Source organism: Trachurus japonicus, chromosome 14 (genome assembly GCF_045865225.1).
Source record: "Trachurus japonicus isolate A0001 chromosome 14, Traja_1.0".
In the NCBI taxonomy this organism is placed as follows: Eukaryota; Metazoa; Chordata; class Actinopteri; order Carangiformes; family Carangidae; genus Trachurus; species Trachurus japonicus.
In genome coordinates, this window is record NC_140920.1 from 3,342,636 (window position 1) to 3,360,260 (window position 17,625).

General features: G+C 40.3%; 1 protein-coding gene across 36 annotated transcripts in view; it reads right to left on the bottom strand.

The window, feature by feature from the left end:
- picalma (phosphatidylinositol binding clathrin assembly protein a) overlaps positions 1-17,625 on the bottom strand; it is an 83,381-nt gene that overhangs the window by 47,898 nt on the left and 17,858 nt on the right. For 6 of the 36 annotated variants that reach the window (XM_085797072.1, XM_085797071.1, XM_085797066.1 and 3 more), the window contains exons 5-20: positions 17,523-17,625; positions 17,331-17,424; positions 17,121-17,232; positions 16,612-16,718; positions 16,470-16,511; positions 14,299-14,384; positions 13,092-13,215; positions 12,345-12,478; positions 10,733-10,818; positions 8,394-8,543; positions 7,008-7,091; positions 5,979-6,053; positions 3,603-3,713; positions 1,567-1,686; positions 770-800; positions 578-677 (exon numbers count right to left, since the gene is read on the bottom strand). In XM_085797072.1, the coding sequence (XP_085653198.1) occupies positions 578-677; positions 770-800; positions 1,567-1,686; positions 3,603-3,713; positions 5,979-6,053; positions 7,008-7,091; positions 8,394-8,543; positions 10,733-10,818; positions 12,345-12,478; positions 13,092-13,215; positions 14,299-14,384; positions 16,470-16,511; positions 16,612-16,718; positions 17,121-17,232; positions 17,331-17,424; positions 17,523-17,625 (1,559 nt within the window). Of the gene's footprint in view, positions 1-577; positions 678-765; positions 801-1,566; positions 1,696-3,602; positions 3,714-5,978; positions 6,054-7,007; positions 7,092-8,393; positions 8,544-10,732; positions 10,819-12,344; positions 12,479-13,091; positions 13,216-14,298; positions 14,385-16,469; positions 16,512-16,611; positions 16,719-17,120; positions 17,233-17,330; positions 17,425-17,522 lie in introns of those variants that run through there. The other 30 variants (XM_085797095.1, XM_085797093.1, XM_085797088.1 and 27 more) reach the window with 14 other exon arrangements.

The following is a 17,625-nucleotide window of genomic DNA, read 5'->3' on the forward strand; positions in this document are numbered from 1 at the left end:
ATAAATGTGAAAAAGACACTTTAGTCATTCTGTCTTGCAAAGCAGACTGGAGTTGATCATGAGGATCCTTTGCACACCGACAGACTAAATCATTGTGAAAAATCCGAATCGATCTAATCGTGAGATAGTAAAAGATTCCCACCCCTAACGCTTACTTCCTTAGTGCGCAAATTTCCACAGGGTAGTGTTGTCTCAGATCGAATACGGTCATTGTGCACTCACCAGAAATGACAATCGCGACATTTTGCCCCTAAGAAGTTGTAAATATTTTACAAAATGCAACAGCTAGCGTTAGCTCGGTGGGTAACATTAAGCCGGTGACAGTCAGCCACGGACACACCACACACCATATCGGGAGTAATTCAGTCCAGACGGCTAAATTAACCCCAAAATGGCTTCTATCCATTGACACATTGAGGGTGAGAGGCGTCCAGCGTTGCAAACTCAACTTTTTGAAGTGTGCAAATGGAGACACAGCATTAGACTTCTGTGTAGTCACCTAGATTCCTATGTGACTGTGAAGGAGAAACAAACCAAAACAGAACAAACAACTCAGACGGAGAGGTGAGAGCCGTACCATGGTCGCTGGGTTCCAGGTGGTGGAAGGAGCCGTCTTGGGTGTCCAGTTGTTTCCACCGGTCAGCCTCCTCTCACCAGGCTGACTCCAGTGAAGATCACTACAGCGGTAGAGAGAGTAGAGTAAAGGGTTAGTCCTGTTTAATATGCTGCACAATGGACGTCTGGTTAAACATTACCGGAGTTCACTCACTTCTTTGCTGTGCCGTTGCCAATCCCCAGATCTAAAGAAGACAGAAGGACAGTAACGAATGAACAACACACCTACATTTACACTTTATTTGAGTTACTTTTTGTTATAAAGGGATAGTTCAACATTCTGGCAAATTGGCCCATTGCTATACGGAGGCTAATGGAATTTCTTGGTTTCCCTCATCAAACTCATCAAATACACAATCCAACAACTCCACAACGCTCTGGTGGACAAGTTGTGACCTGCACATTCACCACACTATGAGATAATAACACAACGTTACCAGACAGAGTTGTTTTAGAGGGAAATACAGAGACTGCTTGATGAAAAACTGCCCCAGACGGGAACGTGCATCAGCGGTTTTGCATGAATTTCCCTCTAAAACAACTCTGTCTGGTAACGTTGTGTTATTATCTCATAGCGTGGTGAATGTGCAGCTCACAACTTGTCCACCAGAGTGTTGTGGAGTTGTTGGGATTGTGTATTTGATGAGTTTGATGAGGGAAACCAAGAAATCCCATGAGCCTCCGTAGCGTAGCTCTGAGCAGCTCGTGGCTCTGCTCCACCGTTCTAAAAATAGCCTGCACTGACAATTAAAGGTAACGAACCTACTGCTATGACTATAGGGATTATGGCAATGGGCCAATTTGCCAAAATATTGAACTATCCCTTTCATGTCCATGCTTTCATTTTGAATATTTTATTGTTTTCCTTCCACCGTTTGGTCCAAATTTCAACTCTTTGAACAATCTGCTCGTTGTGCGATTGATTGAATGTATCCATAGGAGGGAACTTACTGCCAACAAGATTGGCCAGTGAGGAGTCCAGGTCATTGGACACTAGTTTGTTGGGCTGTTGGTTGTTCAGAGTCATGCCCTGATTGGGTGAGGATGCCACTGTGGGTTTGAGGAGGCCACCTAAAACATCTTAATCAAAGGGAGAGGCGCACAAAGGGAGGGGAGGGGAGGGGCCAGAACAGGTGAAGACACAATACAACACAAAAAGACAAACACATGACAGCACATAAAATACACACAGACACACACACACACATACAGAGAGAGGGTGGTGAGTGGATGTACAGTACAGTAAGCGGGGCTCACAGAGAAGAAGCACATCGAGCCAAGAGACTGTGTGAGAGGAATGTGTGTTGAGTCAACTCACCCAGTCATGCATATGCCATGCAACAAGCCAAGACCCCAGGGAGTGTGTTTTAACCCCGGGATGAGGGAAAAGAGACAAAAAATATATATATATTATGAGTTTGAGTTTGTGAGCAGCCTGGAAAACAGTGAGGGTGTGTCAGAGATTCAAGGAGCTGAACGTAGCATCGGGAAACATCAATGTATTCTTTGTCAAATTAACAATATGTTGTTGTAAATACGCTATAATAGTCGTTAACCATCACACTCCAGTGGTACTGTTAGTCACACTGTTTATCTGAGTTAAGACACATTTCTGATTAATAGCAATTTATGTCATTTTCTTAAAAAACAAAGCAAAAACCCAAACATGTCAGTGTTACACAATGTTAAATGCAGTGGCAGGTCAGTGTTTCCACTCATGGGTTCATTTGGTGCTAATTAAATCCATGTCTATTCAGCCATTTATTTCTGTATTTCTGAAAAAAATCAATCAATTAGATTCATATCTTTAAAAAAAAAAAAAAAAGGATTTGCTATTTATTTTGTGACGTGTGCGAGTCCTTCTCAGTTAAAATGATTTCTATGGCCACAGAAAACAGACGACACACATGAAACAGCATCACTTTCAGTACCTGTGCATGCCAATAATAACTCTGATGAGACGGCAGAAGCACATGACATGAAGACAAAAATATTCAGTGATGAGAAATACTCCATGTACAATCTTGTACTAGAGGTTCCACTTTCTGTCATCCATTCATGCCCTTTTGTTCTAGGGGTCTCGAAATGATTTTAAATTTAACATTAACTGAATTGCACCACTGTTTTATTAGATTACTCCATTGGCAATGTAAGAGGACATGGCTTAGAAACTAAAAAAAATATTAAAAACCAACTCTGAGTCTGGTTTTGCTCAAGTTTTCTGTCTCTTAGAATGAAGTTTTTCCTCCTACTTGTTGCCTTGTGCACTTGCTCTGTAAATACAGTTGTGAAGAGGAGGTCCAGACCTTCTCTATTTGTAAAGTGCCTTGAGATAACTTCGGCTGTGTAAATGAAGCTGACTGTGTGTTCGTTTTCAGTAAAACTTGCAACCTGCATCTGAACAATAAGTTGGAGCTTGACATTATTCATTAGTTGTTGTAGGGGTTAGATCTATCCTCATGTGTGTGTGCTTGGACCAAATGTGTGTGTTTATCACAGTAATGGCAGCATTGCAGTGGTGGAATTTGAGGGTTTCCTTTGTTTTCCAGTCATTATGAGAATATATTTGACAATTAAAGATAAATAACATTATAATAGAATAGCTGGTACATTTACCAATTCATAAACAGAGCTCACTGAGACAAAAAAAAAGAAGGATTTTCTCCAACAAAGCATCTCTTGGATAAGATCCTGGGCAAGTGTGTTAGTTATGAAGCATTATCATTCAAATTCAGAGTCTTTCACATTTCCCTTTTTATTTCTCCACATAACAAAAAGTCCTAATGAGGAGCTGGTGACTTGCTTGAAAGATCAGCCTTGTGCCATGTTAAATATTTGATGTGAGAATTGCTCAGAAACATTCACAGTCCACACAATCGGTACTTCCACAGCCTCAACACAACACAGTCCACTGAGTCTGAGTCTGAGTAGGTGAAACCTGCTTGGAAATGTGTGAGGAATGAAGTCGCGTGTGTAGAAGAACTTACCTGAAGCATCCAGGTTGTTGGCGTTGGTGTTGTTGCCGAACACAGAGTCAAAGTCGACGTTAAGGCCTCGTGAGTTCTGTGGCTGCTGCGGTGTCGGGGAGGCTGTGAACCCTGGAGAGATTCAAAGAAAAATCAATAATCAGGATCCAGATACTGAACACAGAATAGTTCTGTTTCTGCCAAGAAGACAAGCCCAAAGTAGAAAAGTGACAATTGTAGACCATTTGTTTTTCAGTCACTGACAAAAAGCCACATTAACAGTTACATTAAAGGGATAGTAGCATTTTTTTTAAAGTGGGGTTGTATGATCTACAAATACCCCCTAAGTACTTAAATTGCAGTAGAAGACTCTCTGCACTCCTCCCGTTAGCAACGCCAGCCCATAGCCCTGCCCAGAGATTTACAACATACAGTGTTGTGAACAGACCCAAAGAAACGGCCTATTTTCGCGGCCTAAAAGAGGTTTTATGTGAAAACAATGACACAGTTCCATTGTTTGCTATAATATAATTTTTTCCAGCCCCTCAAAGTTCAGGAAAAACGCAGTTTTTATTTGGACCTAACCAACTCACATATCCCTCCGCCCAGGGTTAGCGCCCGCCGATCAGCAGTTGGTTCGGTCCAAATAAAAACTGTGTTTTTCCTGCACTTTGAGGGGCTGGAAAAAATATATTATAGCGAACAATGGAACTGTGTATTTTTTTTTCAGGTAAAACCTCTCTGGGCAGGGCTATGGGCTGGCGTTGCTAACGGGAGGAGTGCAGGGGCTATTTGTAGATCATACAACCCCACTTTAAAAAAATGCTACTATCCCTTTAAACCACATCAGGCGATGAACAATATCAATATCTTAACCTTCTTTATGAGTAAACACCATTACAATATAGACAAATCAACAAAAGCTGTTCTCTTGCCCTTGTAGATAAATCAGTCTGAGTATAAACTTGCTTTTTTAAATGTGCCGTATCATTCTTCCATAAGGAAACCGCAGGCTGAGTCTGATAGCACCACATCCGCCAACAACCACTGGAGGGATATGATGCATGTCAAAACGCCTGCGTTTATTGTCTGTGTGTGAGCTCTCTCTCTCTCTCTCTCACACACACTGACACACACACTCTCTCTCCCCGCTCAATGTGCCACGACGCTGTCCTCGTCCTTCCCAGCATCCTCTCTCACCAAGGCTCAACAGGAGTTGCAGGTGCTCGTGTTAGAGCATGCCCCGACTACTGATGACACACACTGGTCCAAAACCATTCATTTTGCTCTGGGAGAAATTGAAAGGAACATTTGCATGTCTGTATGAAAGGGACCTGGAAACTCTTTATACAACTTTTTAAATGATGTCTAAGAATTGTCAGTTCATATTACGAATGTGACTGTTTTTTGGGACTAAACTAACTAAAGCCATGTGATGTTCAAATGGAAAGAGACAAAGGACTGATTGTAAACTAATATGGAAACAAAAAATAGATAAGAACAGAAAAAAAAAAATCTAAAATTCAATAACACTACTGGCAATAATATTGGCAATGTCGGTGCAAGCTATTTTTAGAACGGCGGAGCAGAGCCGCGAGCTGCTCAGAGCTACGCTACAGAGGCTCATGGGATTTCTTGGTTTCCCTCATCAAACTCATCAAATACACAATCCAACAACTCCAAAACGCTCTGGTGGACAAGTTGTGACCTGCACATTCACCACGCTATGAAATAATAACACAACGTTACCAGACAGAGTTGTTGTAGAGGGAAATTCATGCAAAACCACTCATACACTTTGCCTTCAGGGACAGTTTTTCATCAAGTAGTCTCTGTATTTCCCTCTAAAACAACTCTGTCTGGTAACGTTGTGTTATTATCTCATAGTGTGGTGAATGTGCAGGTCACAACTTGTCCACCAGAGCGTTGTGGAGTTGTTGGATTGTGTATTTGATGAGTTTGATGAGGGAAACCAAGAAATCTTATAATGAGCCTCCGTAGCGTAGCTCTGAGCAGCTTGCAGCTCTGCTCCACCGTTCTAAAAATAGCTTGCACCGACAATTAAAGGTAACGAACCTACTGCTATGACTATAGGGATTATGGCAATGAGCCAATTTGCCAAAATGTTGAATTATCCCTTTAAATTACAAAAAATTCTGTAGGGTGCATCTGCTTGGTATCCGGGGCCACTGAAAGCACAGAAACTGGTGATCTGCGTTTCCTTGAATAAGCCGATTCATGGTGACAGGACGATGGTCCGGCACTTCAGAGACGACTTTAAGAACCTTTGATAAGCATTTTTCTTTCTGATATTTAATTTAAAAAAGAAAAATAAAATAGAAAAGGATTTCTGATAAGGACTTGTAACATTGATCAACCTGGGTGTACTGTACCTACCTCTGAATAGACCAGCTACAGCAGGGGGCTCAGATTGGAAGAGGGTGGAGTAAGGGCTTGGCCCACAGAAGGAGTCTGACACACAGCAACAGCAGCAGCAGACGACAGACGACAGGCAGCAGCGGAAACGCAAAGAACCAGACAGAGAGGGAAGAGGGAGGAAGAGGGGGAGAAGATTATGTAGATATGACACCAGAAAAACACAGCAGTGAAAGAGCAGCGAGGAAGCCAAGCAACTGTGGGAATGGCTGTTTTTTTACAGAGGAAAAACAAAGATCAGGATTTGCAGGACAAAAGCAGAGGAAGCCGCCACTCATCGCATGGCTAGTCTAAACAGAGGGGCAAAAAATTAAGGGCAGTACACAACTACAAGCACAAAACAATGCCGGCTCACACCCGGAAGGCTCGTAGGAAGCAGGGAGGGACGAGGGGCAACATGATCAGGAGGGAAAGCTCTGGTTTCACTATACAGGGTATATACAGGAATCTTGAAGTTAATTTTAATACCTTTTTAAGACTTTTTCAAGACCTTCTCAATATTTTTCAATACCTCACCGCCACTTCAAGCTGTAACCATTTACATCAGTGACACTTTTAACGTAACAGTTTTAGTTTGTGATAAAGACTATAGACCACTATGATGCTACAGAATTCAAAATAGGCTGGGATAAGGCAAAGTTTATCAAAAAAAAGACAACAATCTTCTTTTCTTTTTTATGTACCAGTTCATCTTTGTTTTTGTTTTTAAATGAATAAATTCACACACTTTTACAATGTTTTTTAGGACTCAAACTCTTGGACAGCTAATTCTGAAAAAAAACCCTTCAAAATTTAAGACTTTATGAAGTCGTGAAAAGACTTTTTAATACTTTTTAAGGCTCTTAATTTTCCCCAAATTGATTTATCACCTTTTAATACTTTTCAAGACCCCGCGGATGGATACCCTGCTATAAGAGACACCGAGCGGATGCGGATCCATTCACAGCAGCAGTCAAGAGACAGTCGTCACAGTGTCAAACCATATAGTACCTGTGGTAAATGTCTGTATCTGTGCAGCAGTGTCAAGATCAGATGCCGGGGAAGAGCTGGAGTCAAAGCAGGGGGTGTAATGATCTAGACGAAAAAAAATGTGGCTGATAAAGATGGGACAGTCATGCATGCAACAAAGAATCGTGGGCTTTGAAACATGAAACATCAACTGAAGAATGTTAAGAGATGAGAAAATAAACATTTGGAGCTCAGCCTTAGCTTAGTTAAGAAACAAATATTTGGAGTGGGGCAGCATGCCAGATCTTTGATGAATGTGAAAAGTGTCATGAAGCTGAATGTTCTGACCGCCGCCGACCATAAAACCAGTTCAGGCATTTCCTGCGTTTCTTTCCCTACTGCGCTGAAATGCACTCGTCTACGCACTCACTCACTCTTTTTGAAATTACAGAGTGAAATCACCAGCAGCAAATCATCAACCAGAAAGATCTAGGAAGGAGACTTTCTTAAAGGGATAGTTCGACATTTTGGCAAATTGGCCCATTGCCATAATCCCTATAGTCATAGCAGTAGGTCCGTTACCTTTATTTGTCGGTGCAAGATATTTTTTAGAACGGCGGAGCAGAGCCGTGAGCTGCTCAGAGCTACGCTACGGAGGCTCATTATGGGATTTCTTGGTTTCCCTCATCAAACTCATCAAATACACAATCCAACAACTCCACAACACTCTGGTGGACAAGTTGTGACCTGCACATTCACCACGCTATGAGATAATAACACAACGTTACCACACAGAGTTGTTTTAGAGGGAAATTCATGCAAAACCGCTGATGCGCGTTGCCTTCAGGGACAGTTTTTCATCAAGCAGTCTCTGTATTTCCCTCTAAAACAACTCTGTCTGGTAACGTTGTGTTATTATCTCATAGCGTGGTGAATGTGCAGGTCACAACTTGTCCACCAGAGCGTTGTGGAGTTGTTGGATTGTGTATTTGATGAGTTTGATGAGGGAAACCGTCCAAGAAATCCCATGAGCCTCCGTAGCGTAGCTCTGAGCAGCTCTCGGCTCTGCTCCGCCGTTCTAAAAACACCTTGCACCGACAATTAAAGGTAACGAACCTACTGCTATGACTATAGGGATTATGGCAATGGGCCAATTTGCCAAAAATGTTGAACTATCCCTTTAATTAAATAAACAAAATTAAATCTGCAGAGTAAATGTTTATATCATGACTATGTAATATTTCTCATTTACATTACCTTTCATTCTCTTGTACAGTCTAACATGCATTTTCAAAGTCATATGTCAGGACATGTTTTGTAAAATGTTTAAAATGTCTAAATAAAAAGTTCAAAAAAAAAAAAAAATCTGCAGAGTAAAAAAGAAAGAAAGAAAGAAAGAAAAGAAGAGATGCAGCAAGACAATCCCACCGAACACTTCGTGGCTCGGTGTCCTAGAGGACAGACTGCCAGCGTCCGAGGACGCCGCGGACAGGTGGACATCGACAACAGGTAGTGTGATGAAAGGGTTTGAGTTTGGAATGGATTCCTCCACGGCTTCGACAGCGTAGGTGAAAGGATCTGAGTGGACAGAGGAGGAGGAGAAAAGAGGAGGACGAGAAAACAGAGGGGACAGACAGAGAGATTATGATGAAGAGGAGGGTGAGAAAGGTTCAAAAAAGAGAAGAAGTTAAGAAAAAGTTCATGCGCGATGACGTGCAAAAGGGAAGGGGAACACCAGTGATGCAGGTGAGGAGGGTTAGACAGTGATAGGATGATGTCATGCACTCTGCTGCAATGCTCTGATTGGCCCAGATCTCAGGTCAGGTGATCGGCTTTATCAAGACCAGTTTTTAGTTCACAGGTTTTTTTATTATTATCATCAGGACGGGCAGAGTTCAGCACGATAAAATGAGCTGTGTGTGTTTAGGTTTAGACTCTGTGTCAGCCAGAGGAAACTTGCATAATCTGTTTTGTGATTACATGCAGTTGAGTGCAAACTTGGAACAAGGCATCCATATATGGTAATACATGATAATGTCATTATAAATCACTCCAAAGTCCATTTAAGAACAAGATTTTAAACTTAAACGTTTAAAATCTTGAAGTGTTTGTCAGGCCTGAGTGCATTGACTTGTATTTTGGATAAACTCTCCGCTGCATTACAAATGACAAACTCACTTCAGCTTACTTAAAATGAAAAAGAAATGAACTATGTGGCCTAATCTATTATCTAAAAATGACAAACACTTGTTGTTATGTGTGTCAACTAGAGTATTTACACAGTGTCTGATAGAGGGACTGAAGTGAAAAGCACACAGCATTATAAAGATATGAGATAAGGCTGCTGCTGGAACTAGGTCCAATGTTAGTGCTGCTCCCCAGCGAGGATTTATAAAGTCGCCTTAGAGTTGGCACTTGTAAATAAATGATGCATCGATTCTGGGTGGGTGGGGGCATCTTCCAAATATTCATTGGTCATGTACTTGTGGTTCACTGATTCACACTTTATCTTAATCACAGCAGCAGCTGCCCCGCAACATACTCCATTAATCCTGCACCTTGTTTAACCTGTCTTTGTTTTAAATTATGTGCTACATGTTAACATCAGATTTGCAGACAGTCAAAGAGAATAAAACTTAAAGTGTCTTTGTGTCATAGCTCATCTATAGAAGTGTTTCTCCAACACGTCGCTCTGCCGTCCTTCTTATCATCTTAAGACAAGACTCGGTTTGTCTTGTACTGTCTGTGAGGCGACTTGTGTGCAGTGAATCAGCTCACATCTCTGCTGATGCATCATTCAGCTCATTATTGGCTTTTTAGAGGACAGGACTTCAATGCCTACATTGTGTACATTTTCTAAAGGGCTGTGTCAAAGGCAAATCATGCACAAGTGTTATCATGTACTTAAGGTACAGTGATGTTGTAGCAAAACATTCTGCAGCCACTTACGGTATATGTCATACTTTTTTAACCTTGTAACAAATGAATCAAAATCTAACAGGCAAATGTAGGCGTATTGTTGTTTAAGCTGGTGCTGGTTCACAGCTACGTAAAACCAGTTCATATATATAAAGATATATATACACGGTTGCCCATCAAGTTTTTATTTATCTTTTTTTTTACCTCTTCTCATGATTTATTCTTGATTTTATTCTTTTTTGTTCAATCCCTTCCAAACATATCACTGTGAAAATTAAACCACAATCAATCTTTGTAACATTAGATAGGTTTAAGTAGTATTCATTTTTAAGGAGAGGGGGTGGGAGTCTACAAGTTTTACTTCTTCTCACTCCTTTTCGAATATGAATTTCTATATCTCATGGTAAATGTTTTGTCTTATTGTCTTTTTTTTTTAAGTATATTCAAAATAAACTTCAATCAAATCAAAAACCTTTACAATATGAATAAAAAGAGGAATGTGTCTGAAAATAAATTTTTTCCAACTTTATGGGCAACCGTATGATCTGACATTGTAAATGCAACATTTGATTCACATATTTAATCAGTTATTTTATCTAATACAGTACTACGATAATGGTATTACAATGTTCCCAGACAGTGTTTTTCTGCCCTTCATTTGCATGAGAAAGCAGAATGAGTAAGTTTGTGGGACGTTCGGCTGATGTTTTACAGAAAAGGTAAAACACCAACTGTGGTTGAAGATGTAAAACCAACAAGCAGAGGGTGCTGGGTTTTAAATGGTCACCTTTAACAATATACTGTATCTATTTAGATCTGAGTGTGTGTATGTGTGTTGGAGCTCTGACCTCCCCATGTGTTGTTGGTGGAGAGAGGGAGCGGCTGCTGGAAAGCTGGCTGCAGATCCAGAAGGTCATTGGCTCCCTTGGACGTGCTGGAGGGAAACGAAGGGGACGGACCATTAATCAGTCACTCATTGACAAAACATTATTAGGTTTTCACCTCTGCTGCTATTAGAAGAAAGCAACACAACACAACACAACACAACACAACACAACACAACACAACTGCAGCTCCTTGGCATCTCAGAATAACCTAAAAATAGTTAGTTTTTTTCCATTTTTCCTTCTGGTAGCAAAGTCTGTTGTGTTTACATACTTTATTATGTTGACCTTATTTGCATCAACAGCACAACAGTTTTATTTTTTATTGCCTTTTCTTGTGCTGCCTATCAGTGCCACAGCAGCAGTGTCCCAGTTTCAGGACGGGATCAAAGTTTGATCTGATCTCTGAGAGCCAAGGTCCTGTGAAAGCATTTTCACAACACAGTTATTATGAAATAAACTACTCTACTTGTGTTTAAAATCGTCCCTCCAACTCATTTCATCAACATGAATCTACCAACACACCAGCTGACATAAAACACAATGAATTTATACTGTTTTCTTTTTCTTAAAATTTCAAAACTTCAGCTGGGAAACACTGACATTGTCTGATCTAATATTTAATTATTAACTGAACATTTTAACAAAACCTACAGTATATACAGCTCTGGAAAAAATAAAGAGACCACTCCAAAATATTGAATGAGGTAGAAAGATTAAAAATTGGGATTATTCCACCAATTTTGATTTCTAAACTCTTCCTAAATTTGAAAAGTAGTGTTGTGTTGTTTTGTGTTTCTTTGCATTATACAAGGTCTGAAAACACCAGCATTTGTTTTGTTATTTTGACCTGTTGCTTTTTTCTGCAAATAAATAAATGCTCTAAATGACAATATTTTTATTTCCAATTTGGGAGAAATTTTGTCAGTAGGTTATAGAATGAAACAAAAGTGTTCATTTTACTCAAACACATAGCTATGAATAGTAAAAGTAAAAGAGGAACTGATCATTTTGAAGTGGTCTCTTAATTTTTTCCAGAGCTCTATATAGAGTATATACTATATATAAAACCATCTTCTTCCATAGGTGCAAACATTTATCTGGTGTGACGCCCCAGTCAAGGCGTTTGGGAAAACAACTTATAAAGGGAAAGAGACGGAAACTAAAATGTACAAAGGACCACAGACTTGGAACTTAAAACAAAAACTGCTGCTAAATTATGTCTAAATCAAGCTCAGTTTGCTGTTTTTTGTTTCATGTACCTGTGCCTGATGTGTTGATATTGTGTCATTATTGTGTTGAACCATAAACTCTTTGTACTGATGGAATTGCCTTAGATGGTTAGGGTTAGGTTAGATTGTAGGTTAGAAATAGGAATTGTTATTGTTATAATATACTATATTGTTGTTTTGATGTCTCTGGGCCCCCGTTCATAAGCTACAGAAGCTTCTGGGGTTACCCTTTTTACAAGATCATGTCTACTGTATATTGTGAATTGAATTTGTATTTTGTATTTTAAAATGATTTGTAAAATAAAACAAACCTTGAACCTTGGGTGCAGTTACCGTGGACTCACCTGTTGGTGGAGCTGGGGGTGGAGAAGAGGTCGATGGCAGCAGTTGAGTTGATGGTTCCACCCACTGAGGAGATGGGGGAGGAGTCGGTGGTTGCTGCACCAGGATTCTTCTGGAGCTCCTTCAGACGCTGCTCCTTAAACAAATCAGAGTTTGTGTTACCAACAGGCAAATACTGATGGTTTCTTTTCTTTTCTTGCAAAGGTTTTATTATATTTTTCTGAAGACTGTTGTGTTGGTTTAACTTTAGCTGCTCAAAGAAGAAAGACAGGAAATTACGAGGAGAAAGCACAAAATGACAGGAATGTCCAAGCACTTCAAAAATCTGTCACTACTGCTGTAGCTGAGCAGAAGGTGTTTTTTTTGTTAATTGTTTAGTTTTTTTTTTCAGTCCGATCACTGTTTGTGATCAAAACTACACAGAGCCTGCCATTATACAAATGAAATTCATTTGCAGATGTCAGTGGAGCTGCACACTGACATGCCAAACATAATCAGGACTGGAGTGAACACTGTGACACAAAGGCTGAGTATTGTTGGAGATTTTAGCAGAAAAAAAAAGAAAAACACTCCCAAAGAAAGCAGCTTCCTCAACAGACTTCCCCAAAGCCACCGTCTCCCACCCGCTAAACCACAGCACAAAAATGTCAACTAAGGAGTTTGCAGTATGCAGCGCCCGCTGGGCAGAGCTGCTCTGGCCTGAAGAGACCCGAGTTCAAAGGAATGTATTTGGAGTCAGGAGAATGTACCTTTAATGCTTTTAGGCGAGACTGCTCTTCCTCCAGCGCCGCCTGTTTTTCCCTCTCGTCCACTCTGGTGAAGGAGATGCCGGTGTTGGCCAGGGAGGAGACGGCGTTGGACAGGGTGCTGGCCCTGGAGGAAGAAGAAGGGACAGAGCCAGAAGACATGGGGTCAACACAGGAAAAACAACTGGACATCGGTATTCTTATCGCCTGTATCGCCTCACGGTGCCCAACACAAACCATGTTTCCATCCACATGTCAATCAAATCATCTGAAGATCGATAAAAATATTAATGCGAATAAGTGTGAGACCTTCAAATCGAATAAAAAGCCGTGCGTAATGGCGTCTTGTGCCGTTTTGCGATCATGTATCAAATTGTTTTCTTGCAATTTAAGGTGTTTCCATTCTTTTTTGTACAAAATCGCAAAATAGAAGATAGAAAAGTTACTGCGCTTATTTATTTTTATCTTTTTATACTGGTCATTATCTGTACAGTATGTGGGGATGTGTATGTATGTTTGTATGTATGTATAATTAGTGTGTATAAGTAAATTATATTCATGATTTCGTAACATAAGATATGTTTAGACAAGGATCTTAGTTAGTCATGTTGTTGTCTAAATGTTGTCCATTGTCAATCTGTATCTGTTTATGCCTCATCTTTGTATAATATATTGTATTCTGTGTATTTTATTACTTTTATGTTATGTGTAGGGACTACAGATGGAAATTAGCTGGGAGCTTAATCTGGTGCAACCATCTTTTCATTTTTTCCTTTAAATGATTAATGTAATTGCACATTGTCCCTTATTAAACTAATTAACTAAACTAGTCATATATATAAGGAGACGGGTGGGAGTTTATAAGTTTTACTTCTTCTCACTCCTTTTCGAATATGTATTCTGTATCTCATGTTTAAATGTTTTGTCTTATTCTCTTTTTTTATTATTCTATTTTCATATTCGAAAAAAACACTTCAATCAATCAATCAAAATCCAATGATATCGACCATATTAACTTTTTATTGATATTTAATCAAATTTTACTGATTCCATAAGGCATTTTTAATACGATGCGAATAAAAATGTGTGGATGGAAACATGGTTACAGTCATCTTGTTCTAAAACTATGACACATACATGACTAATAAATGAGAAAAAAAAGAAAAAGAAGGTGAGTCAGATGTGGTGAGGAGAGACGGAGCAGACCTACCTGCTGGCTGCTGTCGAGTCTTTGACTTTCTTTCCCTCTAAAGAGGCCAGGTGCTGCTCCAGGGCGTCCAGCAGGCTGCTGGGGGCCTAGCACCAACGTCAGGGACACACATTAGCTTTCAAAGCCTCAAAAAAAAAAAAAAAAACGTCTTCCGAGACAATAAAAAACGTTAAGGTTGGATCATGCCAAGTTACTGCCACAAATCCACACACACAGTCACAGAGTTACTCTCAAATACAGAGACAGAGAGAGAAAAGGTTTGGATACTTACACACACTGTGAACTGAGAATGGAGAGATAGCAGGAAGGGAAAATACAGAGAATAAAGGTGGTAACGGTCAAGATGCTGAGAAAACTCTTTCTGAAAAGCTAATTCTAGTTTGTGCGCTACTAAAAACACAACAAACGCCTCTAAATATCTATCATTAAGGTCGCTGCACTAAAACCCTCGATTCCTTTCACACCTTTATTTGCTGTATAACGTGCAAGGTCAGAAGTTAGTGTGATGTCTGTGGGCTCATGCATGGCCTGGCCGCCGCCCGGCGTGCACAGCACTCGGTGTTAAAACTAGTCAGGCCTGAAGCTGCGGGGGGGTTAGCACTAGCAGCATGTGAAAAGACAACAATAAACCATGTTTGAAAGCTCTTGTAATGGGGGTCGCTAAACCAGTGGCACCACACATAATAACCCTCTCTTTTAGATGAGGCTCAACGTCCTGTAAAAGTGGGCCGGGTGGAGTCACTGTCACAGAAATACAACAACCACACATTTCACTACCACTGCTGTTCACTACCAACAATATGTATAAGCTATAAAGTACCACGCAAAGCAAACGTTAAAGGAGAATTTCGGTCATTTTTTACCCCTAAATCGTTGTCCTCATGGTCACCCAGTGCCGGGTGGAGCAAAAAACGAGTTACACCGGAGTTGTGATGATTTCTTTACAACAATAAACGGTGGAGCAGTGCAGTGGTAATGTCCAAAATATCTCCGACCGTTTATTTTTGTAAAGAAATCATCACAACAAGGAAAAAGTGTTTGTTTCTGTGGCGGGGAGAGCAGGCGCTCTGTGATGGGATAGTAATGTCTTTCCAGGATGTTTCAGAGTTAGACTGTCTGAGGTGAGTGGCTACATGCAAAAACACAAAGTTTTCCAGTCATGTACCAAAGATATTCGATTGTGGGTGAAAGAATTGTCCCCATAGGTTAGCGTTGTCGCTATCCCTAGTGCCGAGTAGCCATGGTGTAACTCCGGTTTGCCTGCAGCAATTTTAGTCGCGTATTTTGCTCCAGACAACACTGGGTGACCATCAGGACAACGATTTAGGGGTCACAAATGACCAGAATTCTCCTTTAAGTCACCAATACTGATCAAACACCTTACTAAAGTCTCATTGGCTGGTGCTAAAAACAGAAAATGAGTTGTGTAATTCCTTTGAAAAGGTCTGTTCAGCCATATCTAAGATTTTAATGTTTTGTTGTAATGTCTCATAGTCTTGACAATGTGAAACCCAAATACACTGTGGGTGACTGAGAGGAAATGTATCATATATTTGTGCTGCCCAGCCCTAAAGTCTTGACAACCCAGCAGAATAGACAGACAACCTTTAATTCATCACAGGTCCAAGGTGAAAAGATCAGTGTCATTAGTTCACTATCCAAACAAAAAAGTGAAACATGGTCACAACCTTTCCATCTGTTCCTGAGTTATTGCTACTGTATATACATCAACACTATGATGTAACAGTAAAGATGACCTTTGGTTTTTTAGCTTTAAAAATGTCATCTCATCAATTTACCTACTGGACATTAGAAGAAAAGACACCTTGAAGTGACCACTGACCATCTAATGCTCCATCATGAACACCAACAGTATTTCTCTAGAGGCTGTGTCTGTTAAAGCAGATACTACTGTGCAATGACACTAAGCTTATAGCTGGTATTTTTTAATAATTTGCCACTTGTGCGCCGCTTTGTGACAAATTCATGCATGTTACAATATATATTCTAACAATATATATACACATTAAACAAATAATGTATTTAAATGCAGCTCCTCAAAGTTTGGCCATTCTCTGCCTCTTAGTCAGGGAAAGCCAGCAAAGAGGTGCGATGGGTGTCAAGTTAATGATTGTTATTTAAAGGGAGTGTCTTTAGATGAATAGACTTACCTGAGACAGATCTGGGATGTCCCCTCGATCGATCCCCACTTGCTGCAGGAAGAGAACAGGGAACATCAGAATTTGAATGAAAACACAGGAAAAAAGACCTCTCCTAATGGTTTCAGGCTCATGTCCGATCCCCGGTCTTTACCTCTGCAACTTTGAGGAACTCCGAGATTCTCGTCATCCGTGTCAGGAATTTCTTGTAGATGTCGAGTCCCTCTTTGCACTGGACCTTCTTCATGTCAAAGTATTTCTCTGTATGAAAAGAAAGTGAATAAGAAAGGGAAAAAACAAAAAGATACAACATACTTTCATGGGGATTTGGATGAAATTGTCTCAGCAGACGCTGAACAAGTAAATACTAAAATCCAGACTTATACTGTATCCCTCTTTTTATCAAAACTGACTGTAGCTGTTCAACAATGGAAAAATGCCAACAAATCTTATTTAAACATATCCCTGCTTTCAATTCTGAGTCATCTGTACGCATTCTTTCTGGTTTTAACCACTTTCGCTGTCCATACATCCAACTGCATGGCCTATCGACTTTCTTTTAGTGCAATTTTCGTCGTCCTCTCCAGTTATAATGGACAGGACAGTATGGAAACCTTTACAGGTTATATGTGAAGCTATGACAACACAGAAGCTTGCTGTTACCCAGGAGGTTGATAATGCCCTCATTGTAGGCAGCAAACAGTCGGATCGCATCTTTGAACAGAAGCATGAAGGCTGCGTTGATCACACCGTTGGTCAGTTCATTGGCATTGACCTGGAAGAAAAAGACACGCGGAGGTGTTGAGCTTTAAATTCAACAGCACAGTCAGCGGATTTGGATGCCAAACACTGCGATCAAATACACAAACTCACATTGAAGTCCAGTAACACATCCATCTGATTCTGGATGATGGGTATGGTCTTGAGGAGTTTCTCTGTGTTCATGGTTCTCATCAATCCATCAGATCTGTGGAGGAAAAAGAAAAAATGTGGGAAATTCTTATAATCTCAAAGCTATTAAATCAACACAGAAACACATGTGTTTTAAATCTAAAGACCTCTTACCCTCTTTTCACTTTAGTGAAGTCAAAGGCAACTTGTCTGTAGGACACAGCCTTCTCATTCAGGTAGCGGCTATACCTCCTTATGAATGTTGACATATCGTAGC